This window comes from Ogataea parapolymorpha, chromosome I, assembly GCF_000187245.1.
Source record: "Ogataea parapolymorpha DL-1 chromosome I, whole genome shotgun sequence".
Taxonomy (NCBI): domain Eukaryota; kingdom Fungi; phylum Ascomycota; class Pichiomycetes; order Pichiales; family Pichiaceae; genus Ogataea; species Ogataea parapolymorpha.
The window spans coordinates 508,060-535,515 of record NC_027866.1 but is presented as its reverse complement, the minus strand read 5'-3'; the positions used below and the strand labels follow the sequence as shown (position 1 = coordinate 535,515).

The 27,456-nt window shown below is 52.3% G+C and overlaps 24 protein-coding genes across 24 annotated transcripts; 10 read left to right on the top strand and 14 right to left on the bottom strand.

Moving 5' to 3' along the window:
* Window positions 1-29: 29 nt before the first annotated feature.
* Window positions 30-1,118, top strand: HPODL_02130 (3-isopropylmalate dehydrogenase; the record flags this gene model as incomplete). Its single annotated transcript, XM_014081745.1, has 1 exon — window positions 30-1,118. One exon carries the CDS (start codon window positions 30-32, stop codon window positions 1,116-1,118), a length of 1,089 nt encoding a protein of 362 aa, XP_013937220.1.
* Window positions 1,119-1,252: 134 nt separating this feature from the next.
* On the top strand, window positions 1,253-2,401 carry HPODL_02129 (putative membrane protein; the record flags this gene model as incomplete). Its single annotated transcript, XM_014081744.1, has 1 exon — window positions 1,253-2,401. One exon carries the CDS (start codon window positions 1,253-1,255, stop codon window positions 2,399-2,401), a length of 1,149 nt encoding a protein of 382 aa, XP_013937219.1.
* A 26-nt stretch (window positions 2,402-2,427) lies between these two features.
* Window positions 2,428-3,801, bottom strand: HPODL_02128 (Cysteine desulfurase, mitochondrial; the record flags this gene model as incomplete). Its single annotated transcript, XM_014081743.1, has 1 exon — window positions 2,428-3,801. One exon carries the CDS (start codon window positions 3,799-3,801, stop codon window positions 2,428-2,430), a length of 1,374 nt encoding a protein of 457 aa, XP_013937218.1.
* Window positions 3,802-3,901: 100 nt separating this feature from the next.
* On the top strand, window positions 3,902-4,693 carry HPODL_02127 (Mitochondrial carrier protein PET8; the record flags this gene model as incomplete). Its single annotated transcript, XM_014081742.1, has 1 exon — window positions 3,902-4,693. One exon carries the CDS (start codon window positions 3,902-3,904, stop codon window positions 4,691-4,693), a length of 792 nt encoding a protein of 263 aa, XP_013937217.1.
* Window positions 4,694-4,712: 19 nt separating this feature from the next.
* Window positions 4,713-5,279, bottom strand: HPODL_02126 (uncharacterized protein; the record flags this gene model as incomplete). The annotated part of the gene is made up of 1 exon (XM_014081741.1): window positions 4,713-5,279. The coding sequence occupies one exon, from the start codon at window positions 5,277-5,279 to the stop codon at window positions 4,713-4,715; it is 567 nt and encodes a 188-aa protein (XP_013937216.1).
* A 145-nt stretch (window positions 5,280-5,424) lies between these two features.
* HPODL_05093 (uncharacterized protein) lies at window positions 5,425-6,291 on the bottom strand (the record flags this gene model as incomplete). The annotated part of the gene is made up of 1 exon (XM_014081740.1): window positions 5,425-6,291. One exon carries the CDS (start codon window positions 6,289-6,291, stop codon window positions 5,425-5,427), a length of 867 nt encoding a protein of 288 aa, XP_013937215.1.
* Window positions 6,292-6,340: 49 nt separating this feature from the next.
* Window positions 6,341-6,847, bottom strand: HPODL_05092 (putative secreted protein; the record flags this gene model as incomplete). Its single annotated transcript, XM_014081739.1, has 1 exon — window positions 6,341-6,847. The coding sequence occupies one exon, from the start codon at window positions 6,845-6,847 to the stop codon at window positions 6,341-6,343; it is 507 nt and encodes a 168-aa protein (XP_013937214.1).
* Window positions 6,848-7,020: 173 nt separating this feature from the next.
* HPODL_02125 (Cell division control protein 10) lies at window positions 7,021-8,076 on the top strand (the record flags this gene model as incomplete). The annotated part of the gene is made up of 1 exon (XM_014081738.1): window positions 7,021-8,076. One exon carries the CDS (start codon window positions 7,021-7,023, stop codon window positions 8,074-8,076), a length of 1,056 nt encoding a protein of 351 aa, XP_013937213.1.
* A 34-nt stretch (window positions 8,077-8,110) lies between these two features.
* Window positions 8,111-9,508, bottom strand: HPODL_02124 (uncharacterized protein; the record flags this gene model as incomplete). Its single annotated transcript, XM_014081737.1, has 1 exon — window positions 8,111-9,508. The coding sequence occupies one exon, from the start codon at window positions 9,506-9,508 to the stop codon at window positions 8,111-8,113; it is 1,398 nt and encodes a 465-aa protein (XP_013937212.1).
* A 283-nt stretch (window positions 9,509-9,791) lies between these two features.
* On the bottom strand, window positions 9,792-10,340 carry HPODL_02123 (uncharacterized protein; the record flags this gene model as incomplete). The annotated part of the gene is made up of 1 exon (XM_014081736.1): window positions 9,792-10,340. One exon carries the CDS (start codon window positions 10,338-10,340, stop codon window positions 9,792-9,794), a length of 549 nt encoding a protein of 182 aa, XP_013937211.1.
* Window positions 10,341-10,878: 538 nt separating this feature from the next.
* Window positions 10,879-12,228, bottom strand: HPODL_02122 (Mitochondrial inner membrane protein; the record flags this gene model as incomplete). The annotated part of the gene is made up of 1 exon (XM_014081735.1): window positions 10,879-12,228. One exon carries the CDS (start codon window positions 12,226-12,228, stop codon window positions 10,879-10,881), a length of 1,350 nt encoding a protein of 449 aa, XP_013937210.1.
* A 381-nt stretch (window positions 12,229-12,609) lies between these two features.
* HPODL_02121 (Cyclin) lies at window positions 12,610-13,491 on the bottom strand (the record flags this gene model as incomplete). The annotated part of the gene is made up of 1 exon (XM_014081734.1): window positions 12,610-13,491. The coding sequence occupies one exon, from the start codon at window positions 13,489-13,491 to the stop codon at window positions 12,610-12,612; it is 882 nt and encodes a 293-aa protein (XP_013937209.1).
* A 98-nt stretch (window positions 13,492-13,589) lies between these two features.
* Window positions 13,590-14,378, top strand: HPODL_02120 (uncharacterized protein; the record flags this gene model as incomplete). The annotated part of the gene is made up of 1 exon (XM_014081733.1): window positions 13,590-14,378. The coding sequence occupies one exon, from the start codon at window positions 13,590-13,592 to the stop codon at window positions 14,376-14,378; it is 789 nt and encodes a 262-aa protein (XP_013937208.1).
* A 101-nt stretch (window positions 14,379-14,479) lies between these two features.
* On the top strand, window positions 14,480-14,932 carry HPODL_02119 (40S ribosomal protein S18-A; the record flags this gene model as incomplete). Its single annotated transcript, XM_014081732.1, has 1 exon — window positions 14,480-14,932. The coding sequence occupies one exon, from the start codon at window positions 14,480-14,482 to the stop codon at window positions 14,930-14,932; it is 453 nt and encodes a 150-aa protein (XP_013937207.1).
* Window positions 14,933-15,096: 164 nt separating this feature from the next.
* HPODL_02118 (uncharacterized protein) lies at window positions 15,097-16,041 on the bottom strand (the record flags this gene model as incomplete). Its single annotated transcript, XM_014081731.1, has 1 exon — window positions 15,097-16,041. The coding sequence occupies one exon, from the start codon at window positions 16,039-16,041 to the stop codon at window positions 15,097-15,099; it is 945 nt and encodes a 314-aa protein (XP_013937206.1).
* Window positions 16,042-17,098: 1,057 nt separating this feature from the next.
* HPODL_02117 (uncharacterized protein) lies at window positions 17,099-18,226 on the top strand (the record flags this gene model as incomplete). The annotated part of the gene is made up of 1 exon (XM_014081730.1): window positions 17,099-18,226. The coding sequence occupies one exon, from the start codon at window positions 17,099-17,101 to the stop codon at window positions 18,224-18,226; it is 1,128 nt and encodes a 375-aa protein (XP_013937205.1).
* Window positions 18,227-18,312: 86 nt separating this feature from the next.
* On the bottom strand, window positions 18,313-19,878 carry HPODL_02116 (uncharacterized protein; the record flags this gene model as incomplete). Its single annotated transcript, XM_014081729.1, has 1 exon — window positions 18,313-19,878. The coding sequence occupies one exon, from the start codon at window positions 19,876-19,878 to the stop codon at window positions 18,313-18,315; it is 1,566 nt and encodes a 521-aa protein (XP_013937204.1).
* Window positions 19,879-20,215: 337 nt separating this feature from the next.
* Window positions 20,216-20,989, bottom strand: HPODL_02115 (uncharacterized protein; the record flags this gene model as incomplete). The annotated part of the gene is made up of 1 exon (XM_014081728.1): window positions 20,216-20,989. The coding sequence occupies one exon, from the start codon at window positions 20,987-20,989 to the stop codon at window positions 20,216-20,218; it is 774 nt and encodes a 257-aa protein (XP_013937203.1).
* A 635-nt stretch (window positions 20,990-21,624) lies between these two features.
* On the top strand, window positions 21,625-22,539 carry HPODL_02114 (uncharacterized protein; the record flags this gene model as incomplete). The annotated part of the gene is made up of 1 exon (XM_014081727.1): window positions 21,625-22,539. The coding sequence occupies one exon, from the start codon at window positions 21,625-21,627 to the stop codon at window positions 22,537-22,539; it is 915 nt and encodes a 304-aa protein (XP_013937202.1).
* A 136-nt stretch (window positions 22,540-22,675) lies between these two features.
* On the top strand, window positions 22,676-23,422 carry HPODL_02113 (Conserved hypothetical membrane protein; the record flags this gene model as incomplete). Its single annotated transcript, XM_014081726.1, has 1 exon — window positions 22,676-23,422. One exon carries the CDS (start codon window positions 22,676-22,678, stop codon window positions 23,420-23,422), a length of 747 nt encoding a protein of 248 aa, XP_013937201.1.
* Window positions 23,423-24,649, bottom strand: HPODL_02112 (uncharacterized protein; the record flags this gene model as incomplete). The annotated part of the gene is made up of 1 exon (XM_014081725.1): window positions 23,423-24,649. One exon carries the CDS (start codon window positions 24,647-24,649, stop codon window positions 23,423-23,425), a length of 1,227 nt encoding a protein of 408 aa, XP_013937200.1.
* An 83-nt stretch (window positions 24,650-24,732) lies between these two features.
* Window positions 24,733-26,037, bottom strand: HPODL_02111 (Transcriptional adapter 2; the record flags this gene model as incomplete). The annotated part of the gene is made up of 1 exon (XM_014081724.1): window positions 24,733-26,037. The coding sequence occupies one exon, from the start codon at window positions 26,035-26,037 to the stop codon at window positions 24,733-24,735; it is 1,305 nt and encodes a 434-aa protein (XP_013937199.1).
* A 210-nt stretch (window positions 26,038-26,247) lies between these two features.
* Window positions 26,248-26,711, top strand: HPODL_02110 (40S ribosomal protein S17-B; the record flags this gene model as incomplete). Its single annotated transcript, XM_014081723.1, has 2 exons — window positions 26,248-26,250; window positions 26,307-26,711. The coding sequence occupies 2 exons, from the start codon at window positions 26,248-26,250 to the stop codon at window positions 26,709-26,711; spliced, it is 408 nt and encodes a 135-aa protein (XP_013937198.1).
* Window positions 26,712-26,767: 56 nt separating this feature from the next.
* Window positions 26,768-27,403, bottom strand: HPODL_02109 (uncharacterized protein; the record flags this gene model as incomplete). Its single annotated transcript, XM_014081722.1, has 1 exon — window positions 26,768-27,403. One exon carries the CDS (start codon window positions 27,401-27,403, stop codon window positions 26,768-26,770), a length of 636 nt encoding a protein of 211 aa, XP_013937197.1.
* Window positions 27,404-27,456: the final 53 nt, after the last annotated feature.

Below are 27,456 nucleotides of genomic sequence, written 5' to 3'. Positions count from 1 at the left end.
GCGCAAAATAGTTCCATCATTTTGCAATCATGAGTAAGAACATTGTGCTTCTCCCTGGTGATCACGTCGGCCCTGAGGTTGTTGCGGAGGCCGTTAAGGTTCTCGAGGCAGTCTCGTTGGCCAGCGGCGTTAAGTTCAACTTTTCCAAGCACCTGATCGGCGGTGCCTCGATCGATGCTTATGGGGTGCCATTGTCCGACGAGGCCCTCGAAGCCGCTAAGAAGGCTGATGCCGTTCTGCTTGGAGCCGTTGGAGGACCTAAGTGGGGGACTGGCACCGTGCGTCCTGAACAGGGTCTGTTGAAGATCAGAAAAGAGCTCAACTTGTACGCCAACCTGCGTCCATGCAGTTTTGCTTCCGACGCTCTTCTGAAGCTGTCTCCGCTGAAATCAGAAATCGTCAAAGGCACTGACTTCGTTGTTGTGCGTGAGCTGGTTGGTGGAATCTACTTTGGCGACCGCAAAGAGGATACCGGCGACGGAGTTGCCAGCGACACTGAGAGTTATTCTGTTCCAGAGGTGCAGAGAATCACGAGAATGGCGGCCTTTTTGGCGCTGCAGAGTGACCCACCGCTTCCACTGTGGTCGCTGGACAAAGCCAACGTGCTTGCATCCTCGCGTTTGTGGCGGAAGACTGTTGAGGAGACCATCAAGAACGAGTTCCCACAGCTGACGGTGCAGCACCAGCTGATCGACTCGGCGGCCATGATTTTGGTCAAGTCGCCAACGAAACTCAACGGCGTCATTGTCACCAACAACATGTTTGGCGACATCATCAGTGACGAGGCCAGTGTGATTCCAGGGTCTCTGGGTCTGCTGCCTTCTGCCTCGTTGGCGTCTCTGCCGGACACAAACAAGGCGTTTGGTCTTTACGAGCCCTGCCACGGCTCGGCGCCAGATTTGGGTCCGGGCAAGGTCAATCCATTGGCCACAATTTTGTCTGCGGCCATGATGCTGAAGCTGTTGCTGGACATGGTGGACGCAGGCCGTGCGATCGAGCAGGCTGTGAAGAACGTTCTGGATGCGGGCATCATGACTGGCGATTTGGGTGGAAGCTCCTCAACCCAGGAAGTTGGCGACGCTGTTGCGCAGGAGGTGGCCAAGCTGCTTAAGAACTAAATAAGGGAGAAAAAAAAAGTAGGATCTCGAATAATTCCTAAATAATCCCCAAAAATCCTAAACACACCTGACACAGATTTCATTTTTTTCGACGCGACGCTCTATTGTTTATTTTTTAGCTTTTCCATGTCAACATGAGATTCGGTGTTGTGTTTGTGATCACCCAAGTCCTAGCAGACTTTACGTATTTGGGTTGCTACAGCTCGGATGCCATTTCCGGCCTGACCAAGAAGGACTCGTACACATGGCAGAGCTCCAGTCATTGCACGGAGCAGTGTTCGGGACACGCAGTTGCTGCATTGATCAACGGCCAGGACTGCTACTGTGGAGACGACGTGCCTTCGGACGACCCCGACGGCTCGTGCACAAAGTCTTGTACGGGCTATCCCCTGGAGAAGTGCGGTGGTACCAACTCTTATTCCGTGTATGTTGACGAGTCAGAGGAGGACGACGACGACAGTTCGTCGGCGCAATCGTCGCACTCGTCCACAAACGATGCCACTTCCACCTCCTCCTCCAGCTCCTCCAGCTCCTCCAGCTCCAGTTCCTCCAGCTCCACTCGGTCCAGCTCCTCCACATCGTCTTCCTCCACCCAAAGTTCCTCCACACAGAGCTCCACCTTATCGTCCACAAGCTCTTCTCCAACGTCCTCAACTTCGTCCACAAGCTCGTCTACAACGAGCTCAATTTCGTCCTCTTCTACCTCCCACACCTCCTCGTCGTCTTCAACCACTTCTTCCTCCACATCCTCATCCGAAACAGTCCGGATAACTACCTCCGTTTCACCTGGAAACACGCAGACCTCCATTATCTACATCACGGAGTCTGTCGCTACAGCCACCTCGGCGTCCGCTGCCGCGTCGTCCTCAAGTGCCTCGAGCGCCAACAACGGGTCCACGGGGCTCAGCAAGGGCGCGAAGGCCGGAATCGCTGTCGGGTCGATCGTCGGAGCTTTGCTGCTCCTAGGACTCCTGTTCCTGCTCCTGCTTTGGCGCAGACGCCAGCGCGACGAAAGAGACGACCTCAGTGAAAAGCGCGCGTCCAGCATTCTGGCGTCGTCGCCCCTGCAGCCTCCAGCAGGCTCGCGAGGCGCGGCAGCAGGCATCGGAGCCAACGCGTTCGGATTCATGTCCGAGGACGACAGACTGGACATGCCGGGCACATCGAGACGGTTCAGCGACGGGTCGTTGCCGGACGCTGCTGCTGGAGCCGCGGTGCCGCCCAATAGTGCCCGCCAGGGAGGTTTGCGGGTGGTAAACCCAGATCTCAGCGACGAAGAATAAATTGCATATAAACACTTACATAAAATTCAATGTCCTGCCCATTCGATCGAATTCAAGTCGATTCCCTCGTTGACCATCTCCCACAGCGGACTCAGCTCCCGCAAGAACTTGACTCTCTCGGTCAGGGCCTGGATCACGTAGTCGACCTCGGCCTCGGTGGTGAATCTGCCGATGCCGAACCGGATCGATGAGTGTGCAAGGGCGTCGTCGGCGCCCAGAGCATGCAAAACGTACGAAGGCTCAAGAGACGCGGACGTGCAGGCGGATCCTGACGAAAGAGCAATGTCCTTCAATGCCATCAAAAGAGACTCTCCCTCGATGTACGCAAAGGAAACGTTAACGCAGCCAGGGTATCTATGGATGCGGGATCCGTTCAATTGTGTGTGCTCCATAGACAACAGGGCATCCATCAGCTTCGTGCTTAGGGCCTTGATGTGGGCCTGGTCTGCATCGTACTCTTGCACCATCAGTCTTGCGGCCTCTCCAAAGCCACAAACAAGCGGAGGAGCCAAAGTTCCGGACCGCAGACCTCTCTCTTGGCCTCCGCCGTTGATGATTGGGTCCAGTCTGACTCTAGGCCGTCTTCGCACGTACGTGGCACCAACACCCATAGGTCCATATATCTTGTGTGACGAGATCGACATCAGGTCAATGTTGCACTTGTTGACGTCGATCGGTATCTTGCCGTACGCCTGGGCGGCGTCGGTGTGGAAGAACACCTTGTGCGAGCGACAGATGCGGCCAATATCCTCCAAAGGCTGGATCACTCCTATCTCGTTATTCACAGCCATAACAGACACCAAACAGGTATCTTTTCTGATAGACTTCTCCAAAAGCTCCAAATCGATCAGACCGTCCGAGTTGACCGGCAAATATGTCACCTCGAAGCCCTCATCCTGCAGATGTCTGCAGGAGTCCAGAACGCACTTGTGCTCGGTCTGGGTGGTGATGATGTGCTTCTTGCTCTTTCCGTAGAACCGAGCCACGCCCTTCAGAGCCATGTTGTTACATTCGGTGGCGCCCGAAGTGAAAATAATCTCCTTTGGGTCTGCGCCGATCACGGCAGCGACGTTTGCGCGCGCCTCCTCAACAGCCTTATCGGTCTCCCATCCATAGGCGTGGGTAGACGAGTGCGGGTTGCCATAAAGCCCCGTATAAAATTCCAGCATTTTGTCCAACACACGTGGGTCTGTCGGCGTTGTTGCCTGCATATCCAAGTATATCGGTCTTGTGCCATACTCCGAAGGATCTCTTGTTGCGGACTTGAGAGATATTGATGATCCCTGAGGCGGCTGGGCCCCAGACGTGGGCATTGCCTGTTTGACGCCACTCGACGATGTCCTTCTCAGCGCAGAGACGGAAAAGCGTCTCACGCCAGCTCCGATCCTGAACCTGTACATGAAGAGTGCTGAAAATTAAATTAGATAAAATAAAATGTTTTTTTGCCTCCAACTAAAACACCGACCGATTAAATCCGACGCGACGAAAAATCATTTTTCAATGAACGAGTTTACCATCTCGCTGGTCAGCGGCGGGGCTGCGGGAACAGCCACCGACCTGGCGTTTTTCCCGATCGACACCATCAAGACGCGCGTCCAGGCGCACGGCGGGTTCCTCAAGAACGGCGGGTTTCGGGGCCTTTATCGGGGGCTCGGGTCGGCCGTCGTGGCCTCTGCTCCTTCTGCGTCGCTGTTTTTCGTCACCTACGACGCTCTTAAACGCAGCCTCATAAACAACGGCACTCCGGCCGCCGTGTCACACATGGCCGCCGCATCGTGCGGAGAAGTCGCCGCCTGCATGGTGAGAGTCCCCGCCGAGGTGATCAAACAGCGGACCCAGTCGATGCAGTTCCGCACCTCTGCACAGGCACTGCGCCACATCCTCGGGAACGTTTCTGGCGAGGGTGTCCTCAACGGCCTCTACCGCGGGTGGAGCACCACGATCATGCGCGAGATCCCGTTCACAATCATCCAGTTCCCGCTATACGAGTACCTCAAGACGCTGTGGGGCGCAGACGGTGCGCTCTCGCCGGCCAGGGGAGCCGTGTGCGGGTCTGTGGCTGGGGGCGTGGCTGCGGCAGCAACCACGCCGCTCGACCTGCTCAAGACACGGCTCATGCTGAGCCACGGCAAGGTGGGTGTGTGGAAGCTGGCGCGGCAAATTGCCCGCGATGAGGGCTACACGGCCTTTCTCCGCGGTATCGGCCCGCGAACCATGTGGATCAGCGCCGGGGGTGCCATTTTCCTCGGGGTTTACGAAAACGTGCGGGCCCTCCTAGACAAGAACCTATAGATATATCAAAGAAAGCGCTCTATTCGATGTCCATGGCGAACTTGAAGCCTGTGCTCTGCTGCGTAAGCGACTTCCACAGATTTCTGTGCTGTTTCAGCTGCTTTCCGTTGAGTTGCAGCAGTCGCTCGAATATCTCGTAGATCGGCAGCTGCACGTCCAACTCGCCGATATCGTCGTTCGACTCGACCTCGCCGACTTTCTGGAGCAACCCGGCGTCCATCTCGCCCGCGGCAACGCACCGCTTCACAAACTCCAGCACCGTCGCCGGATGGAAGCCAGAGATCTGGTCCTGCTTCTTGCGGAAAAACCGTGCCACCTCCTCCAGCTTGCACTCGGGAACAAAATTCGCCGTCAGTGCAACTGTGTCCTCCAGGTTAATCACCGTGTGCCACCAGCCGGCAGGAACATGGAGACACTCTCCAGGAAATGTGATGCCAATGGCGCAGCGCTGCTCTGCTCTGGCAATTTTGAGAGTGTCATTGAAAAACCCGGATAGCACCCACTCTGCAAGGCCCAGCGGAGACGTCACCTCGCTCTCGTCTTCGTTGGTGTGCACGCCTGGTGGAGTCACGTCGGGCGGGAGCATGATCCACAGCTTCGAGCCGTCCAGCACCGTGTTCCACGCAGACGTGTTGTTGGGGTCCTTGTGGAACGTCGAGCCAGACCGGTGCGGGCCCACAATCAGCCACGTGTGATCGGGACGGCACGAGTAGCCGTGGCGCGTGAATACGTCAAACATGTCCTCGGAAAAAAACGCCGGGACACACAAACTCTGTCTTGAGTTGTTTCATGGCCTCGGAGTTGCAGTCAAACAGATACAGCGGGCTTTCGTCCTGGTTGCTGGCACAGTACTCGGCGTACAGTTTTAGCGGCCACTGCACGTACTCCTGGCGGAAAGTTGTGCCTGGGAAGCGGGCTGTGAGTGTGTCTATTGTCCACGCTGGCCAGCGAGCAGGATTGGTGGACTTGAGAATAAATGGGCGGTCATGGAAGCGCGAGGAGAAAAGCGAGGGGGTCATGGTATCCTCGTCGAGCCGCGGGATGGAAAGGTCGTATGGAATATTGGCAGAAGCCGGCACGACCTGGTGTCTGCGCTTGTTTTCTGTAATTATGATATTTTCGAAAAGCTTGGAATAGTCGACCTGGGAATTTTGATACGGAACAAATAGCAAGTCTGAGTGCACGATGCTGCAGTCTATGGCGCTCTGCTTGCATCTGAGAACGCTCTCTTTCCAGCTTCCCAGCCAGCGGTCAAACTTCTCTCCCTTAAGATATATCTGCTTCCATAGCTCGTCAGAGCTGGTAAAGGCGTAGAAAAATCGGGAGACACACATCACATGTCCCAAGTCAGTGGCTGAGTCTAGAAATCCAAGAATATCCATGATCAGCTGCTCTGGGAATCTGTGAAAGTCGCCCATCGACATACGCAGCTTTTCTTCCGTCTCCTTTCCGGCGAGCAGCAAATTCCCAGCGGGACGTATTTTCAGAGGGTGGCTCACCACCTGCAATGACAAGGATGCAGGAATGGCATATGGGTGAAAAGTCGCCGTCTTGGGCGTCTTCTGACGTTTACGAGACTGTGTCGTCTGCTCTGGCATGATATATTTTTTGCAAATTTATTTTTTTCGACGCGTCGATCTATGTACATTATTTCTCAACAGGCAGCGGCTTCGGACGTTTCTCGACGTATTCCTTCAGCCGCAGCTTCTTAACGTGCGGACGCTCATACGTCTTTGGATATAGCACCCGCTCATCGGCAGGATTGGCAAACTCCTCCTTGTACACAGGCGGTTTCCCGGCCTGCTCGCTCCATAGCTGTTTGATCTCAAAAAAGCAAGACATGCACAGGAAATGCGATCTTTTGTAGTTTCCGCACGACGGACACCGATTAAGGTTGTGGTTGGGCTTGATCTGCTTGCTTCCCGGCGTGTAAAGGCGCAGCCGGCGCTTCATGTGGGACGTTTTCTTCTTTGGGGCTGCCAAAACGAGACCGTTGTCTAGGAACGACGGAAGTAGTTTGGAAGGCAGTTTGTTGCGCAGGCGGTCGAGGAACGACTCTGCTGGGGCCCACAGTGCGTTCGAGAGGGCCGGCACAGCTGGCAGGGCGAGTCTGGCGGCGAGACCGGCCAGCGGATGAGCGATTGCAAGAGACATGAGAGCAGGTTCTGAGACTGGAAAAATATTTTAATTGTCGATTTATTTAGGCAGGGGAAAAAAGCTGGCGTGTACAGGTGCATGCGTGTTATGCTGCGAAATTGTTGTTTTTCGCGTCTAAGTAGCGTGTAAATAAGATCCAAATTTAACAACTAACGATTAAACTCTTTGATATGACAGACTTCCAGGGCGTCTCCGATGCCGCTTCTCTGCTGCAGCCGAAATCCTACGTTGGATTTGACACGATCACCACGCAGATCGAAAACAGACTTCTTAAACGGGGCTTCACGCTGAATGTTATGGTTGTTGGCCACTCTGGCCTGGGAAAGAGCACGCTGGTCAACACGCTGTTTGCACAGCACGTGATTGACTCGAGCGGCAGAAAAACGATCTACGAGCCGGTCGACAAGACCTGCGAGGTCAAGGTTACGTCGCAAACTCTGGTGGAGAATAACGTCAAGCTGGCCCTGAACGTGATCGACACGCCGGGATTCGGCGACCAAGTGAACAACGAAAAGTGCTGGGAGCCGATTCTAAAGTACATCAAGGACCAGCAGAACCAGTATCTCAGAAAAGAACTGAACGCCACTAGAGAAACATACATCAAAGACACTAGAGTCCACTGCATTCTCTACTTCATCGAGCCGACGAACTACGGGCTCAAGAAACTGGACATCATTGCGTTGAGAAAATTGACAGAGGTCGCCAACGTGGTGCCAGTGATCGCCAAGGCAGACACCTTGACCCTGGAGGAAAGAGCCAACCTCAAGTCCATTCTGCAGGAACAGTTCAAATTCTACAACTTCAGAATGTATCCGTACGAGTTCAGCCTGGGCGAGGACGGCCTCACTGCCGAAGAGAGACAATTGAACAGCGACATCCAGTCGCTATTGCCTTTTGCCATCATTGGCTCCGAGGACATCATCACCACTCCTTCCGGAGAGGTTATTCGCGGGAGAAGAACCAAGTGGGGGCTGATCAACGTCGAGGACGTCACTCAGTGTGAGTTTGTCTATCTGAGAGACTTCCTGACCAGAACACATCTCCACGACCTGATTGAGACCACTGCCTACGTCCACTACGAGAGTTTCAGAACGAAGCAGCTCACCGCTCTCAGAGAGAACGTGGGGGCCAGAAACACGCAGTACCAGCCGCAGGGCCCTGTCCCGGCCACTGCGCCGGGCCCTGCTGGCCCGTCCATGGTGGGAGGAATTCCTCAAATGTCTTAAAAGTGCAGTTTTTTTCTAGTGAGGATAAATAAAATTAAGGTGCTAATTTTTCCAGCTCTTGAGACTCCTGCTCGTCCAGCTGTTCGTCCTGTTTGATCTCCTGCAACGTCTCCGGCCGGTCGGCCTGGTCTCTGCTGGCAATGTAGTTTTCGAGCTCCGAGCCGTCGTCAAAGGCAGCAGTGAACGGGATTTTTGTCAGCGACGAGGGCAGCGACGTTCTTGCACTGAACGAGCGTGTAGGCTTCTGTCTGGCGGCAGATTTCTCCCACGGGAAGATCGGGTGTGTACTTGCGTAGTCGTCCTGCGGGCTTTCAACGTCCAATTGCGACAGCGAGTGGACCAGCTCTCTGGTGTCCAGCTCTCTAGTGTCATCCTCCTCCTCGGACTCGCTAGCATCCTCCCATTTGTTTGGGCCCCGCGACTCGTTCAGCTTCCAGGCCTCACCGCGGTTCTCCTCGTACTTTTCTGGCTCCGATTCTGGCTCCTTGTAGTAGTATTGGTGGTGAACAATAGGTGGCTGTGGCTGGGGTTCCACCGCAGTCTCAACAGCCTCGACAGCCTCAACAGCCTCAACACGGTCTGGCTCTGACTTTTCGGTGATTTTCAGAGCCTCAGTCTGAGAACTTCCGTCTACCTCGATCGATTCATAGACCTCATGCCAAATTTGGTAAACGTTCTTGTTGTCTGCGACCTTGAACAGTGAAGGGTCCTTGCGCAACTGGCTGGCAAAGGTCGGATCCCACGGCTTCTTGGCGCCAATGAAATGAAAAAGCTTGATGTCCTGGAAGTAGCGCTGCAGAGCCGGGAAGTACTCGTAGTGCGAGTTCAGCGTGCAGTTGTAAATGAACGGCAGCCGCAGCCAGCGCGAGATGCCACCGTGGTACAGGTCTGGGTTGAAGTAGTGGTTCAGCAGGCCCTGATCGGCACCGTCAAACGACTCTGTAGACTCATACAGGTCCATCAATTCCTGGAATACAGTCATGTTCGGTTGCAGCACCATAAATCCGGAATTGAACAGGTCGGGCCAGCCGCAGTCGGGCGCCGCCATAACCTGCGAAGCGTCAAAATTGCGCGCAAACAAATGGTCTAGGTTTTGCAAGGGCAAAGTGTCTGCGTCGAGATAAACGAGTTTCGAGTACTCTACCAGTCGCCATAGGTTAATTTTGGAAAGGGTGTATGCCAGGTCCGGCCGGTTAAGGACAGATTCTAGTGTGTGGGGGGAGTTGGACACGAGGATATTGTCGTCAATGTTGATGAGGTCCGAAAACAGCTTGGAGGCGGTCAACAAGGCAATTGTGTCTTTGTTGACGTTTTCGGCCGAGTAAAGGAGAATCACCGGGAATTGGGCCTTTGTGTCGGAGAGGGCCTTGCGGACAGCAAGGACTCCTGGGAGATATGTGTTTTCGAGCAGGAGAAGAGCGTAGGCCGACATGGGGAGCGCAAAAAAGGAAGGCGATAAGTACGAGAAGTGGTTGTTTTTAATAGCTAATTTAATTTGTAGCAGCTTTGTGTGGGGTGGAAATCCCAGCGCGACGGTCGACGCGACGGTCTTGCCCTATTGTGGACCCAACATGACGCTGTGTGTGTTTTTTTAAATGTCCGCGCTTGTTTCTTGCCTATTTAGGCGAGCTGTCGCATGTGGCATTATGCATGCAGAAAATTACAACCACATGGAGAGAAAAATTATGAGAACAGGCGGTGGTGTCAGTGCAGGCTTAAGTGTTTCTCGATTGTAGCCGAACCAGCTCCTCTAGATACGCCTCGTCCACATCGAAAAAGCCGGGGTTTTTCCAGAACAAGTATCGCAACAGCTCGCGGAGCTGTTTCTGGTCGACAGCCTTCCCAGTACTTTTTTCAAACTCGCGCACCAGATACCGGATTTTTTCCAGCTCGCCTTGGTCGACCACGTTTCGCAACTCCATCACGTCCTCAGGCCCGCAGTCGTTACTGCCGCCGCCCTGCTGTCCAATCAGGACCTGATATCTGTTGCGTGCGGCCAGAAAAGTGCCCACATTTGCCAGCTCGGCAATCTCAACCCATGATTTTCCCGCCTTTTTTAGGTCGATGATCATCTGGTCTTGTTCCTTGGTAAATTTTGACTTGCGCTTTGCTCGTCGAGTCGGCTGCCGACGTAATGACTCGGGCGACGGCTCGAGCTTGTCGAAAGGCGGCGTCGGTAATTGTTGCGACAGCTTGTAGGCCAGCGGCGAGATTCCATGGGTCTGGACGGTGATTGGCTTGGGCGGAGGAGGCTGTGGAGCCATGATAAGCGGAGGTTGCGGGGGGAAGTACGTCTGCGGCGATCGTTGGTATTGAAACGGGCTGTAAGAGTAGCTGATTTGCTGTGGCTGGGGTTGGTTCTGCCCGACCCGGTACGGGGGAAACTGGGACGTGTACTGGTTTTGGACGCTGTGGCCCCTGTTATCGGCTGGATGGCTAATTTTTCGGTCCATGCTTCATTTTGAAAGGAGATAAAAAGTAAACGGTTTTGCTGAACAATTTATATACATTGGCATTTCTTGTCTAGCTGTGGTTTGGGAAGTGATTGGGTAAATCACCTCTGAAGCATAAAGCTGCATTGTTTGCTTAATACACACCACCTATGGTGGGCGCACTTTTTTTCTTCTCTGCATTTGCATGCATAATGTGGGACGTTCCCTGATATCAGAAAAAAATAGAGCCCGCTCAAAGTGGTCGCTGGGGATTACCCATCTTGCGTTTCCAAGAGCACTCGGAAGAGCGCTACTTCCGTGCCGAGATCTGCAAAGAGCGCGCGGCCGGATCATTTGTGTGCATTTGGTGCTAAACTGCGCTGAGACTCCATAGAATCAGCTGGATCATGAACTGCAGCGACCAGAACCCCACCTTGCGCAGCTTTTCGCGCTGGAACTGCTCGTCACTTAAGTACTCAACAAAACTGTTGTACACGCCGACACTCAAATCGTCCATCAACAGACTGTCGTAGACGGTCCACGACCCGTCGAAGTCCTTAAGTTGTTTGTAAACGCGGCAATAAATAGGGATGAAAGTTTTTCGGGAGTTGATGTAGCCAACGATCGGCCGAATCAGCGCGCTGTTCACGTACGACAGCTCGTTCGAGAACAATGGCACGCTGGCCTTCGGGTTATTGAGTCGCAGATAGAAATCCATGATGAATGGAGCGTCATAACTCTCGTTTTTTTCCGAGGAGGTGTAGTATTTGAAAACGTCTCTGAGCGTAGCTTGTTCAGTCGATGCGTTTTCTGGAACTATAACGTCTCCAATCATATCCACTGTTCCCTTGTGGATCCACCCAAACGGGCCCTTCATGCCGCCGTTCAGATGCTCCAAGGGAAGGTTGTCGATCCGTAGTCTGGTGACAGTTTTGTTTGTGAGGTCGATCTCCTGACGCGAGCGGTGCGTGGGCGCCTTGCGGTACTCTTCAACCTCCCCGCCAATCTGCCGCTCCCCACGGAAATCGTCTGTGGTCTGCACACGGTCGATGGTGAACAGTGCGCCATCGTAGCAGCCATTGATGTGTCTGCCGTTCAAAATGTCGAAAAATAACCAGTTTTTACGAAACAATGGCAGCTCGCAGTTGTACACAGAAATGTCAAAACTGCGAAAGTTATTTGGGTTATGCATCGTCACCAATAGATCCTGCATGCGGAAATCGGATATCTCCCAGTCGCCCGGCCGGTGGATATTTTTGTAGTTTAGAGCAGAATCACCCGGTTTCCAATAAACGTGCGTCCTGTCCACCACGCCACGCACACCACGCAAAGAGCAGTTGTCGATTATTCCCTTGCCCGACAACCACTTTCCGAAACTCAGAGAGATGTCGATTTGGTCGATTGTCAGATCAAATTGGGTATAATTGCCGTCATCAAGGTCTTCCTCAGGAGCTGTCTCAGCACTTTTGTCCTTTTTGCGGAACATGTGCCGTTTGCGTGGTCGTCTGCTCACCACACAGTGATTGAACTGGATTTTTCCATCTTTCCAATTGGGCACAATCGCGTTGTCAAACGTGACGCTGAGCGCTGAGTTTCTAGTTATAACGTTTCCCACAAACTCAGCCACCATCTCCTGGGCAAGCACGGTGTTCATGGTGTAGAGAAGAAGCGAGAAAAACGAGGTGGTACCGATAATCAGAAATGCAATGTTGCCGGCCATGAGCCACGAGAAAATCGCAGAAAAATCGTCATTGTTCAAGGGTCGTTTGCTCTTAACTAGCACCCACCGAAGGCGGCGGCATTTGTCGTAGACGTACTCGAAAACTCGAGAGACTCTGCGTTGCGAATAGAACCGATAACCCAATTGCCCGACTCGACCGGGCAACGCGAGCCGTACCAGCGAACTGGGCGCTATAGCAGGCATTCCAGCAACACGCACCTGGTACGGAACCTGGAAACGTCGGGCAGCTCGCCATGAGCATCGAAAGATCAGCATCAATTTTTGAAAGGACTTTTTTTATTATCGAATATTTTTAATTTCCCCAGATAATCAAATAAAAAGGCTAGCAACAATTAAAAGTTTACTGATAAATAATTCTAGTTATTTAGCGGAATCCTGGTCGCCATTTGTATCCGGTTTTTCGAGTTTGCGTAACTTTCGTCTGCCGGCGTCCGTCAGTCCCGTCTGCGTTTTGTCGCCAGCCTTGCACTCCTCGCTCCCACCTGCTTCTGGAGCAAGTTCGTACTCCACGTCGTCGTGACACCCGACAGTGCCGTTATCGCGCGCGCCGACAAGCATAACCATCCGTTTATAATACAGATCAAGCACCTCCGAGGCGTTCTCGATGCCCAGCTTGACCTTCTTCAAATAATCCGTGTCCAGCGTCCCAGTGCTGCTTTTCCTTTCCTGTAGTCTATCGTAGTTGAAGTCTCGGGGAACCACGCGGTACCCGACTTTGTTGAGAAACTCTGTCTCCAGCACGTTGAGCTCCATCAAGTTCACACCCCCTACTTTGGCATAATGGCTATTGGAGCAAAAACTGTCGCAGAGCGCTTTGGAAGCCACCGTCGTCGCCGTCAGCAAAAAACGGTGCACTGTGAGAGAATTGACTGCAAATATGGGATAACACATGCTGAGTAAATCAATGTAATAAATGCTAGTTATGAGAACGGAATTCTCCAGAGACGAATAATGGGAAAGTCTGGAAAGATAAGAGTAGAGCGAGATTTGTGGCGGTGAACGCGAATGAAAACGCGTGAGCGACTGCTGGTTGATGTCCGACGAGATTTGCTGGTCGTTGATGGAAATGAGCGAGGAAAGCATGCGCGATATGATCACTATGAGGTCGTCTTTGGGACAGTGTATGAACTTTTGCGGGAGCGTGCGGTAGGTTGCGGGAGTTGGAGTGGGCTCGTCGGCACCCACGGGCGGCGGAGGGATCACAATGGGCGGTCTTTTGGACCTGTGCGGCTGCGAAGTCATGGTGTTTTACCCAGAGAGTTAAAAAAGTCAATCTATACGGGCTCACCTTTGCACCGAGTGTTTTAATTAAAAAATATTTAATTATTTTCAACACATTAATGTCTTTTGTCTCGAAATTGGGCGTGTTCGTCCGCGGCCTGGCGACCGCAGCAGAGTCAAAATTCCCCCACAAGGCCGTCCCGCCAACGTACACGCTGGCCACGTTGCGCGCATTCCCGTCGCTCGAACCGCATGCTGTGTTCCCCGTTCACAACGCTTTCCTCAATGCTCCGATCAGAAGAGACGTCCTATGGCTTGCCGTGGTCATGGAACTAGACAACAAACGTGTGGGAGCGTCCAACCCGCCGGGGAGAAGCGACCACAAGTTTTCCAGACACAAATTGCTGCCGCAGAAGGGTTCTGGACGGGCCAGAGTGGGAGATGCAAACTCGCCGATCAGATTCCGTGGAGCATATGCTTTGGCCCGCACGGCCCCTAATGACTTCAGCACGGACCTGCCCCAGAAGGTTTACGACATGGCATACCGGATAGCATTGAGCTCGGCCTACAAGGCGGGCAAATTGTTTGTCGTTGGAGAGCACGAAGCAGCCGGGTCCGAGCTGCTTCCGGGCGACTCGTTCAACCTGGAGCTGACACACAGTCATCCCCGCGCGCTCGATACTTTTGTGGCGAAGCACGGGTTCAGCAAGCTGAACGTGCTATTTATTCCTGGGGAATACGATCCGGAAGCCAATCTGGCCAAGGCGGTGAGCAAATACAGCGACAAGGTGCGGATTCTGCGCAAAGAGGACGTCGAGGTAAGAGACCTGCTGAAGGCAGACCGTCTGGTGGTCTCAAAGGACGCCCTTGTGTATTTCGCTGCCAAGTACACCAAACACATTTTGTAGATAGGAACGTTTGGTGGAATCACGTGACACAGTACAGGGCAGGGTTTTTTTTATAATTAAAATTTTTAGTCCATGAAAAATTGTAACTTTAATACATCACCATGGGACTCGTTGTTCAAGAATCTGGCTCGTTCCAGCACATTTTGCGTCTCCTCAACACCAACGTTGACGGAAGAATCAAGGTTATGTACGCCCTGACCACCATCAGAGGTGTCGGTAGAAGATACGCCAACTTGGTCTGCAAGAAAGCCGATGTTGATCTTTCCAAGAGAGCTGGTGAGCTGACCCAAGAAGAATTGGAGAGAATCGTCACCATCATGCAAAACCCAACCCAATACAAGATTCCAGCTTGGTTCTTGAACAGACAGGCCGACGTTGTTGACGGAAAGGACTACCACGTTCTTGCCAACAACTTGGAGAGCAAGTTGAGAGAAGACTTGGAGAGATTGAAGAGAATGAGAGCTCACCGTGGTTTGAGACACTCCTGGAGACTCAGAGTTAGAGGTCAACACACCAAGACCACTGGTAGAAGAGGTAAGATTGCTGGACCTTGAGCGGCGAGCAGGCAAGTGAGTGCAGCTAGCATAAATATGTGATAATATAGTGGAAACTATGAGACAAGTAGATGTTGATGTGTAGCTGGCGATGTAGCACCGTTATACTGAGAAAAATAATTTAATTATGCTTCCTTTATATATATCATAACTCGTCATATCCTCTACACCGGAGTTTGACTTTTCAAACTCAGCAGGTTTTCCACACATTCAATGTCTGTCTTGCCGCTCTGCTTTGCGTGTGCAGTGTTCGTGCTGTCCTTCAACACATTTCCCAGCTTCTTGTTGACGTTCATCCTCATAACTGGCTTCTGTCTTTTATGCAGTGTCTGGGTCATTGGCGTTGCCAGCCCCAGATCGCTGGCTTTGAACTTGAACGTCATGGTGGCAGAGCTCGGCGTGCTTTGCGGCACGTTCTTGCGCACCGGTGTCTTCATTGGCGTCAGGAAAATGCCTTTTGGTGGCAGGTTTTCGTTCCTTGGAGACGAGGCCGGCGACGACTCCACAGAGGTTGCAGAGTCGTCCTCCACGCTAGTGTCGACGGTGGACAGGTCCTCTGCCGACATGAGCTGCTGGTCCAGGTCCTGTCTCTTGGGGATGTCCAGCACCACCTCCTTAATGCTCTGATTATTTTTGCGTAGCGACTGTCTTTTGTTCTGGAACCAGATCTGCACTGCTTTCTCGGTCATGTCAACCTTGCGCGCAATCTCAATTCTTCTCATCTTGTTGGGGGTATTTCCTTTTTCGAACTCTGCCTGTAAAATGGCCAGTTCGGCGGGGGACGTTCTTCTTCTTTTGCGTCTGGCGAGACGGGCATTGTCGATGTCCGGCTCGGAGGACAGAAACGTGGAGACCGAATGCGAAATGAAGGCAAAGCTCTTGCCCTCACTTGGCGGCGATTTTGCCATTTGTCTTTCTGGCTTGTGTGGAGTAACGGCGAATTGTCTTGGAGGCTGTGCGCGTAGCGCGGGTGTCTGCGAAAACATTGGAGGTGGGGGTGGTAGCACACGGTTCGCCACGGGAGTGACGGGGCTATTGTACAATGGGAATGAGTTAGACCGCTTGTAGCTGGGACTCGACGTGATATGCTCAAGTGGCGGAAGCACCATCTTGTGGGATGGCGTATTTCCCGGCCGCACTTGGGAGCGCACTGGGGAGTGGTTAAGGAGCGAACTCAAAGGCGGCAACCTTGTTTGACGGGCTGGTGACGGATCAGAGTTCGATCTGGTAGGTCTAGACACGTTAACAGACATGGATTTTAGCAACAGCTGGATTTTTTTGTTGTTTATATATGTTGAAGGCCTCCTGTGATTGAACCTCGAAAGTGTACACAAAGAGCGAATGAGTTGTAATTAGACTTTGCTGGAAACGGAAGTTGCGGCGCGCGGCATGCAGCAGTTTTATTATATTTCGACATTTCATTTCTATTTTCGGCCATGATTCGAATAGAACCGTGTTTAATATAGCTGCAGGAATAGCGAACGCGTTCGAAGGGGCTTCATTAGGAGGCCGAGCGGACGCGTGCCAGCAAAGGGCGATGAAACGGGAACTAATTTGCAGCATACATACAAATGTGGGAAATGGGCAGCAGACGCACTTTGCCAAAGCGAGAATGTCACAGGGGCACCATGTCCGGGCTGCACTGCCTAGCTCAACAAAGAAATTCGTCGTGGTGTAAGGATGTATCAAAATGTCAACATAAAAACCTTTGCGGTGCAGAGATGCTTTTTTTGTAGATAGCACCGCGGAATATCTCGCTCTAATCCTCTGGCCAGCCAACCGGTCTGTTTAATCTTGTATAAATATATTCCTTCCAGCCAGTAATTCCGATTCTGCGCAATACTCCCAGCATTCCTTTCGCGGCATTCCGTTCTGTCTGGTTATTTTCCTTTCAAAACTGCGGCCAATCTGCCTGCTCGGCTTTCCTCGCCTTGCTCCTCCAGCTCTGATTGCTTGTCACAGACACACCAACGCTGATAGATATCTCCATCATCTTCCTATTGTAGGCGCTATTGTTCTTACGACCGAGCAAAACCGAACCGTTCCTGTTCCAGATTGCACACCCAGCAATCCGCCCTTATCTCTGGGGCAGTTTCCAGATTAGGCAACTATTTCGCAGCGCTGCTACCATTATAAATACACCCTCTCTCTCCCCTTCCAGCACCAATGGCAACCGCAGAGCTTCTCCAGCAGATCCAGACGGGCAACCTCCATAAGAGGATTTTGCCCCAGGCTTATGAGGCGCAAATCAAGCCCATCAGCGAAACCCTTAATAATGTTGACATCAACGTGGAATTCGACCCTAAAAAACACCTCGCTTTCACCCCAGACTGTCTGCAAACCGTTAAGCGCACCACGATGGAAGAGCTGGGCGCGGTGTGCGACGACCAGATCTCCGACATCGGCGTCAGCGCGCCATTCCCGCTCTTCACTGAGGAGGCCGTCGAAATCATGAGAGCAGAGATCCTGCGCGAAGAGGTGTTCTCCCAGTGGGCCAGAGTTTCGTTCAACTCCACCACAGGCCTCGACTGCACCATCCGCGGCTACGCAAAGCCAACCTGTCCGTTCACATATAGGGCCTGGACCCATCCGGAAACCGTTGCTGCTGTTTCCGCCATGGCCGGCGTCGAGCTCGAGGTGATTATGGATTACGAGGTTGCCAACGTCAACGTCGCCATGCGCTCGGAGGACGAGGCGTTCAACCAAAAAGTCTCCGCCAGAAGAAGATCGTCGCTGGCAGACAAGACAGACTCCGACATCCCGGCCGTGGTGGGCTGGCACAATGACTCGTATCCGTTCGTGTGTGTGCTGATGCTTTCCGACACGACGGAAATGATTGGCGGCGAGACACTCATCAAAACGGGCTCCGGCGAGATCGTGCCTGCAGCAGGCCCGGCAAAAGGTAAGGCCACGGTTCTCCAGGGCAGGAAGTTGACCCATTTGGCAGCGCTGCCGGTCGGCTACACCGAGAGAATTACTACTGTCACCTCGTACAGGGCCAAGGACTCTACCAAGCCGGAAACCAGCGTGCTCAAGACAGTCAAGCCGGAAAACAACTTTGGCTCCATGTACAACGAGTTCTACCCAGAGTGGATCTCGTATAGAATGAAGGTCATCTCCGACAGAGCCATTGCGATCGGCGAGGAGTTTGAACGCAGAAGAAGCAACGGCGAGACGTTCGACAAAGACGCCGCTTTTGAAAAGCTCAAAGATTTGCAGGCGTATTTGCAACACACTTGGAAAGAAATGGAGGTGACCGACGAGGAGTATGCTGCTCACTACAGCAAAAAATGAATAACCATCACCTTGCGTATATTCTATTCCATAACCTATGACAGTCTCAAACCGTGACTCATGTTTTCTAGTCTATCTCTAAAATCCTAAATCTCTCTTTTTTGCTGCTTGCACATCCATATCCGTGTCTTGTATATCCTGAATAATTCCTTGACCAAATCCCTGAAATCAATCCGTGCGTTGGAGTGGTAGTAAAACGTCAGCTTGCGACGGTCCCATTGGTACTCTGCGTCTGTGACCTGCATCACCAGCCCGTGCGACTTCACCTTCAGCTGGCACACGTTGCGCGACTTCTCCTCGTCGCTCTTCTTCAACAGCAGCTGCGCCACCTCGTTAGGGTACGCAAAGCGCACTATTGGCTTTGGGAAGTGCAGCACAGGGTGCTTGTCGTTGTTCTCCTGGTTGAGGGCCGCTTGCTGCTCTTGGAACTGTTTCAGCTTCAACAAACGCGCCTCGTCGATCGACACATCTAGTTTGACCACTTTTCCCAAGTCCCGCCCTCTATCAGCCTCCACAATCACCAACTCGCCAACCTTCATGTTCTGCAGTAGTTTCTGATTCTCTGGCGGAAGGAAGAACACATCCAATCTGCCGCTCTTGAAACAAACAAGAACAAGCTTTACACCGGGCAAGCCTCCTCCTGGGAACTTCGGCAGCTGCTGCGTGTTTAGGTTCTCCAACACCTTCGACAAGTTGAGTGACTCGGGCGACGGAGATGTAAAATATAGATCTGCTTCTTTGTATGCTTGTGAGTATTGGTCCTGAAAGTTGAGTACTCCTGGAAATTGAGTTGTTTGTTGCGCTGGCGCTGTTGATTTTTGCTCGAGTGATTTCACAAAGTCCAAACCTGGGGCATGCCCAAAAGTTGAAGATGCTGATTGTCTTTTTTGCTGAAGCGCCGGAAGTAAGGGCTGCGTGCTGCCGGACGACCCAGACTGCGTGGCGGCTCCCAGCGCAGCATCGTACGAGTACCGTCTAAGAGCAGCAAAGTCTGATGCTGGCGGCGACTGCCATGCGGTGGGCAGTTGCGGAGGAGAGCTCAAATTAGGGAAACTGAGCAGCGGACTCCCAGCAGACCCAATCGAGCTTCTGTTGTCGTCTCTGGAATTCCAGATGCTGCCTGTCGATGGCCTGCTATGCGTGGTAAACTCTCCAACATAGGAAGTTCGTCTCGACCCGAACTCTGCCTGAGATGGAGGCTGGGCAGAAAATGAGGATCCCGAAGGGGGGCTCATTAAAGTAGCGTATGGGGAAAGTGGCGAGACTATTGGATCCCGTGGAAACTCTGGCGCATGTGACGAAGGCGAAAGTAGATCCTGCGGCCCCCGAGGTTCGGGTTGCGGCACAGAAGTCCATATGGAAGAGTTTATTTCGAACGGGTTGACAAAGCCCGTCTGCGCAGTGCTATTGTTGTTGTTGTTCGTAGTCCCTGTGACCGTTGAGCCCGTTGCTATAGTATCCTTGTCGCTCAAAGTGTGGTTGTCCATATCGCTGGCGTATGATAGAACACTGGTTAGGTTGTTTACAGAGAGATCATATTCTCCCTGATTGGAAAAGATGTTGGAGCTGTTGGAGCCGTTCGATTCGAAAGATAACGATGATCTGGCTGATTCCGGGTCTATGAATGTGTCGTAATTGATCGCTCTGGACATGCCCTTTACCTCTTTAAAAAACAAGTACTTGTTTGCTAAAGAGAAGGAAGGCAAATTTATTTATAAAGATAAGCCTGGAATATAATATGCGCGTGGTGTGCGGGGGGTGGAGGGGCGCGAGGCGAGACGATTTGACAGGACAGAAAATTGCTGGGGACCCTGTGCCTGCCCTGTAAAAACGCGGGCTAACTAGGGAATCTTGTGGGGACGTCACGCCATGCACTGTTTCTTGCTCTCCTCCACAGGTCACGGAGTTCCCGGCCGTTCGCCAGAACTCACCGCCCATATTCCGTTACGTAAGCGCCAGCTGATAAAAAAAAAAGCTGTCATGTCAACCCTAATACACGGAGCTGAAGATGCGGTGATTCTCCTTGTTTTCTGCGCGCGTGCCAGACCGGATAGTACCACCGTTGTCGAGAGATGCTGCTGTGAGCAAATCCAGCAGTTTCTGGCTACTTGGGGTGTGGCTGTTCTGCTTTTCACGCTCTAGATTGCTGATCAGATGCTCTTTCTCCGTCTCGAGCTGCTTGAACTCGCTCCGGAGCGTCTTCAGATGAGCTGTGTACTGTACACATTTGGCGCGCAGCTGAGACGCGGCCAATTCTGTGCGCAGAAGCTCTTCCGTGGCCGCTTTATTTTTCTGGAGCAGTTCCGTCTGCTCGGCACGAAGGGCCTCCAGATAGCTCTGATCTGCCACTATCTGGTCCTTTGTAAAATCCGTAACCTGTTTCTCCTTTTCTGCCTCCCCCGGCTCCTTTCCTGCCCTCAATTCCTCGACAACCTCGCGCAGTTGTTGCACCAGTGTCTGGAGCTCTTTCCGCTCCTCGCCGCCCGTTGTCTCATTGAATCTCGCCAGATTCTCGTTCAGCTTCGTGAGACTCTGGTTGTTGTTCTTCGAACGCACTTTCAGGTCCGTCAATGCCGTCTTGATCTCGGCCAGCTCCTCGCTGATCTTCATATTGAAGCTGATCGGAAGCGGTTTCGGCTGTGCAAACTTCGAGATGTTGGTGATGGACGGCGACTTCTTCAAAGTCGCTTCCTCTTTTGTCTCGGTGCTTTGCGAAATTCCCAATGTCATGATGTCAACGTAAGGCGTCCAAATTCTTTTCATAAAACAAAAACACCGGTGCCAGGTGTGTCTCGTTATCGAATATGAAATATATTCAGCTCGTGCTCTGTCTTGCTTGGTGGTCGTTGGCGCTCGCAAACACGGAAACGCTGCAGTTTGTGCCCGTGCACGGCGATAATTCTCACGCCACGGCTCCTGACGATGTCCAGCCACTTCAGCTCGGCCTGAACGTGCTGTCCGTGTCGCTCGACCCGCTGACGCACGTGGCGCCGTCGGAAAACGGCCAGCAGGTCCAGCTGCGGCTGGCCACGAACGACCTCCGCCCTACACCGCACTTCGCCAAGCTGTGCTGGTCGGCCACGGCCCCCGTCAACGTCGACCTCCGCCAGATCGACGCCGCCGTGCTCATAACCGTGGTTCCGGACTACTATAGTACCAACGCGGAGCAGTCGCGGCGGTATTTGAAGGACGTCCGTCTGGAGATGCACGTGAGTGAGGTGCACGTACTCCCTACAGATCTCTGGCCCATCTTGGGGTACGTGGTCTCCGTCGCCGTACTTGCACTTTCTGTCTCCGCTTACATAATACGCCTCCGCCCAAAAATGTGTTGAGCCTTGTTTTTTCCAGCCTTGTTTTTAATCACAAGTACGGCCTCCTAGTATCGCACAGATCTGGCAATGAACGACGACCAGAATCTCACCACAGATCCGGCGCTCAAGGCGGAGGGCCAGCCGGATTTATTGCAATATTCGCAGGACGCTCCGGCAGGCACAACAACACAGCCTCAATTACCAAGTTTACAAAAAAACCCCGGGTCTCTTATGGGCCAGCACCAGTCGCAGCCGCTGTACTATCCCTCGTCGACGTCGCATTTGCGCGAGGACCATAAAAAGCTGCCGCCGATCGAGATGGCTGGCGCAGACTCCAAATATATCGCCAACCTGTTCCCCTTTGCGCAGCACTCGTCGTCGCAGCAGGGCGCGTCCGAGTCGGGCAGCTCGAATCCGGCCACGCAGCAGGACAACCCGCTGTTCACGCTGGCGAACTCGGTGCCGTACCAGTCGATTCCCGGCGGCAAGGCCCAAAAAGAGGACGAGAACTCGATCGACTGGTCGAGAAAAGCGGCCGACATCGCGCTGCGCATCGACGGCGCGAAACAGGGGATGGTGGAGTCCTCGAACGGCGGGCTTCCGTCGCCGCCGGGCAAGTATGGCGGCCAGGGCTCGAGAAAACAGCCCCGGACGTTTGCGTGTCCGTTTTCGGGCTGTGGCAAAACGTTTTCGCGGAAAATGAACCTCAACTCGCACATCCAGTCCACCCACGAGCACCGCAAGCCGTTCCAATGCGACAAGTGCAAGCAGTTCTTTGCGCGTCACAGCGACCGCAGACGCCACGAGACCAACCAGCACAAGAACGACGGCGGCTTTGTGTGCGGTGGAGTGCTCAAGAACGGCGAGGAATGGGGTTGTGGCAAGAGTTTCAAACGTAAGGACGGTCTCACCGCGCACTGGCGGTCCCAAAAGGCCAAGAAGAAGTGTCTCAGACACATCACCAATCCGAGCGAGCTCGAGATGATGACCATGGCCAAGTGAGTGTCTTAGCTTTATGTATTTGTACTATATCAGCACCTGTGAGCTTGTGAAATCCAGATCCTGATTGCACGGGTTTGGCTCTTCTTTTTTTTTTTAATTTTTCTGTTGCTAACATTTATTTTACATTTATCTGTCGATGTTGTTTCCTCTTCTGCTGCTAGTCGGCTCCGCGCTGGCAGGCAGAATCCGCCCATTCCCGGATCCAGAAGACGATATATCCAAGCTGCCCGTCTACGCGCCTAACGACGCCGTCCCACTGCAGTGCAATGCCCGGCAAATCGACAACGGAGAGCATAAGTTCGACTCGCAGGGAAACGTTGTCTACGCAGACTTTCTCAAGTGCCAGGAGACGGCCAAACCGCTGGCGTTGAAATACGGCCACGACGAGCAGATCGAGTGCACCGTCAAATTTGAGGACGAAATATACCATCTATTCCAATTATATCTACATAACGACGCTCCGTTCTCGTGCAAGGTGGACGTCAAACCGAAATCTGGCGTCAGCGTGCCGATCGTGTTCCAATTCCGTGGCGTGGTCGAGGAGTCGCACTTCGATCTGGACCCAAACGTCAACGTGCTTTTCATGACAAGAGACAACCAAATAGTCTCGGGAACGGCTTGGTCCAGCTCGCTCAACACCACAAAGGTCATCATCGGCGACTCTGTGCCGCTCAAATTCGACGTCAAATGGCTCGCCAATGGAAACAAGGACACCGACGCTTCCGGAATGACCTTCCTCCGGTTCCCAAAGCACCACAGCCCGCTTATCATCGCCACGTATTGCGCCGGGTCGCTCGTCGTTGGGGCCGTCGTGGCCATTGGCCTCGGATACAAACGGATCTCGAAAAAAATCCAGCTCAGCGACCTAAATAAGGTGGATTGATTATTTCAGTTTCTTCACAAGCAGTGTCAGGATCTGTTTCACCTCGCCGTCAGCCCTGCTCAGGTACTGCTGCGTGATGTAGTCGGTGTAGAGATGTTTCACCTCGTCTTTCACGGCCGCCTCCACCTTGGCCCGCGTAGCCCACGACTGGTATGTCTTGACCGAGCTCTGCAGCGTGTTCACAAACTCGGCGTCGCCCAGCTGCACGTACCGTAGCGGCAGCAACAGCTGCAACAGGATCACCTTTGGCACGTGACCATGGTCATGTGCCAGCCACTCGACAACGTGGTTTGCCAGGTACAGTCTGTCGAGGATGTCGTAGTTGTCGATCAGGGTGAGCACTCTGGTACAGAAGTCCCACACTTTGGCAAACTTGTCCTCGGACAGCTGGACGTTTTTCTGGATCGCGTGCACGGCAACGTCGAAGATGGCCAGCACGAGGTCTCCCTTGAGCACCGGGTTGGTTTCTGCGGTTCCAAGCACGTCGATGTTCATTTCTGGCAGTTTATTGAGCTCGTCGTTGAGCTCTGTGTCTGGAATCAGGCTGATCATGTCGTCTCCGTCGAAATTGCCTGCCTCATTTTCTTTCAAGTCCTGGATCTGCTGCTGTTCGGTAATTATCTTGAGCAATTTTCTTCTGAGTAGCAATTTGGACAAGTACGTCAGTTCCAGCTTAATAAATTCCTGCCAGACCTCGCTGCTCTCTGGATTGAATCTCACACATCTTTTGAACAGGTTTCTGGCGGACTTGACGTTTCTGTTCTGTTCAAATTCGTAGCTGGCAGCAGAAAACCAGACGTTGATATTTTTCGGCTGTAATTGCAACAATTTTGAGTAGATCGAGTACACCACCTTAACAGAGCCGTTTTTGCGGGCAAACTTCAGGTAAGACGACCACAGATCCATGCTTTTGGGGAACTTGTTGACTCCACGCTCGAAAATGAAGAAAATCCGCCGACTGGACGCCCAGTCCGACACAGACGGCTTGGTGTCAATTAACGGCTTCATTCTATTGTAACGTTTGCGTCTCAGCTTCTCCAAATTCTTCTCGTACTGGGCATACGCAAGAAAATCCATAGGTTTGGATCCTCGGCCGGCAATCCTTTGTTCGAAGTCGGTACGCCTTCTCATGATCATCGTAATCTCTTTTCTTGTGAAGAGCTTCTTACGCTCAAGATCCTGCAGCTCAGGAACGCTTTGCTCCAAAAAGTAGCGAGACTTAGACATGGTGAAAAATGCTGAATTATCTTAAATTTTTTTAAAAAATTATTCACCTTTAATTATTTTTTCCTATCGTACAGTATAATACACTATGTAGCATTGCACCATTTCTGTTGCACAAAAAAATCGTATATTTTCATCGTCTTTGCCGGATCTATCTTGATTAGCTCCTTGGCAATCTTGCGCTTCAAGACACCTCCCGTGCGTAGCAGCTCGCGGAAAAATGTCTCCTTGATTGCCAAATATGGCTTCGGCAGTATGCGAAGGTTCGAACATAAAACCTTCTCCTCGTCCGACAACAGGTCATAGTCGAGCGCCTGCGAAATGTCCAGCGGCTGGTTCCCGCGCTTCTTGGGGTTACCATCAAATGAAGGAGTCTGGTGTCTTGACGTGGACCGAACAGAGTTCAACGTATGCCGTTCTCTGCCAGAAGTAATAGGGGCAGTAGCAATGCCAAGATTCACGCGAGATAGCCTGCTGATCTTGTCCTTTTCGTACTTTGCACCGCCCTCGAATGACATCACACCGTTGCGACGCCATTCCTGCAGCTGCTGGATCCGGTTGCGGATGCGCACTTCGCTCAGCATGTCATCGGTGAACTCCTTGAAATCCTCCGGCGTCATTATCCGCGCAAAGGCCTTCAGTTTGTTGTACAATTCGCGCTCCTCCTTTGTCCGTTTTTTGTCAATAGCTATGTTGTTTCGGTAATCCAGCAAGTTGTTTTTCAGCATGAGCCGTTTGCGTTCGGCTCGCATCGTCAGCTTCGAGTTGTAGATATCCAGTATCGTCAACTTGAGTTCAATGTCCTCCTTTGTCTCGTCTCCTTCGAAAACCATGTCCTGCACAACCTTCTCTGCCTCGTCATCTGCTTCCTCTTCGAACTCCAGTCTGCCGGGCATATACTTTTGAATGTCCGAGCACAACGGTTTTGAGGTAAGCACCTTTTTCGGTGGGGGCAGGGGCAGGTTCTTCCGTGAGTCGAGGCGCTGTTTGCGTTTGCGCAGGAACGACGACGTGGAAACATGCTCAAAGGTTTTATTAAGATCAGGAATGGGATAGCACGGAGAGTTTAGGTAATATTCCTCGTAATGTTTTCCAACTTCCTCCTTAGACCGACCTCCGATGAAGTCGCTGATATCTTGCCAATTACCCAGCCCAAGAGTCTGACAGCCTTCTATCAGTAGTAGCTCCTCGTCGGCTCCCCAATCCTCGTCAAAAATCGGATATTGGTGTTGTTCGATTACCTGGTAGTCGTGGTACGGCTTGTGCTTGCCAGAACTTTCGCCCTTGGCAAAACACGGCACACAGAGGTCATAGTCGGCACAAACTGCGCACCGTATACGCACACGGCGTGTGCAGTCCGACGAGCAGACGTCGCAGTGGAACTTGGCCATTGGAAAGCGGGATGTTTGGCACTATTTATATTTTCGCCCCCGATGTACGTAATGCGGGTGGGACCTTGTACGGGAATTGTAATAAGCAATAAAGTTACGGGTAAAAAAAATTGGGAAAGTATCACGTGATGTAACGGCGGGCCAAAATCGCATTTTTGGTTCAGTCCTGTGAAAAATTTCTTTACCAGGATTGAAAACTAACATCACAAAATGGTAAGTAGGCGCTAGCTGGCTATAGCAAGTGGAACCCCAAAGACTAACATGTTCAGGGTAGAGTTAGAACCAAGACCGTCAAGAGAGCCTCCAAGGTTCTCATCGAGAAATACTATCCAAAATTGACCTTGGACTTTGAGGTCAACAAGAGATTGACCAGTGAAATCGCCGAGATCCAGTCCAAGAGATTGAGAAACAAGATCGCTGGTTACACCACTCACTTGATGAAGAGAATTCAAAAGGGTCCAGTCAGAGGTATTTCGTTCAAGTTGCAAGAGGAAGAGAGAGAAAGAAAGGACCAATACGTCCCAGAAGTGTCGGCCTTGGACTTGAAGAAGAACAAGGGCCAGCTCCACATCGATGCCGACACCGACGAAATGATCAAATCCCTTGGCTTCAAGGTCCCAGCCTCCGTGATCGCTGTCTCTGCTAACAGAGGTCTCAGAAGATACAGAAAGTAAGCAACACACTTCCTGTTTAATATTGTGTATCTCACAGAATAAACAACTATAGCAAATTAAGGTTCGGTCTCTGGCGAGAGCAGTTTGTTAAACTTGTTTCTCAGACAAATCACCTTTTCCACGATTTTCTCGTAATCCTGGATCGTTTCTAGCGATTCATTGATCCATGCTGCCATCTCGGGGTCGCGCATTTTTTTCGACATCGAGCTCTCTTGTAATCCATACTCTGGTCTCTTGTACGAGAAGAATGGCAGCGGCTCCGCCTCTAGTTTGCGTTTTTTGGGGTTGCAAGGCGTCGAAGTTGACGAGTTGGTAATACACGAAACAGAGTCGTCTTCTCTCAGCTCGTTGGAATTTAGTTTCGTCCCCACGGTGGCCGCCGTCGTAGTAGACCCAGCAGTAGCGGCTCTGCCAAAGACGTTAACGGGGGTCAACGATGTGTCGTTAACAAACTCATTGAACCTGATTCCGTGGCCAGCCCACTCGTTCGACGCTCTTGAAACCACCTTATTGGCTTTGGGGGTGATAACTGGTATCTTGGAAACAGCATGCTCCCTGGCTGACATTGGGGTGATCAACTCGCTAGTCGTCTGCTGTTTGGGGGCACTCGCCGGCCTCAAGATCAGCCAATCAGAGCCCTTAACGTTGGGCGTGGACGAGGCGGCGTTACTCTTGGACATCTCCCTCTCCATAATCAATAAATCGGGTTTACAGATAAACAAAAGAATTTAGGGATAATCAGATG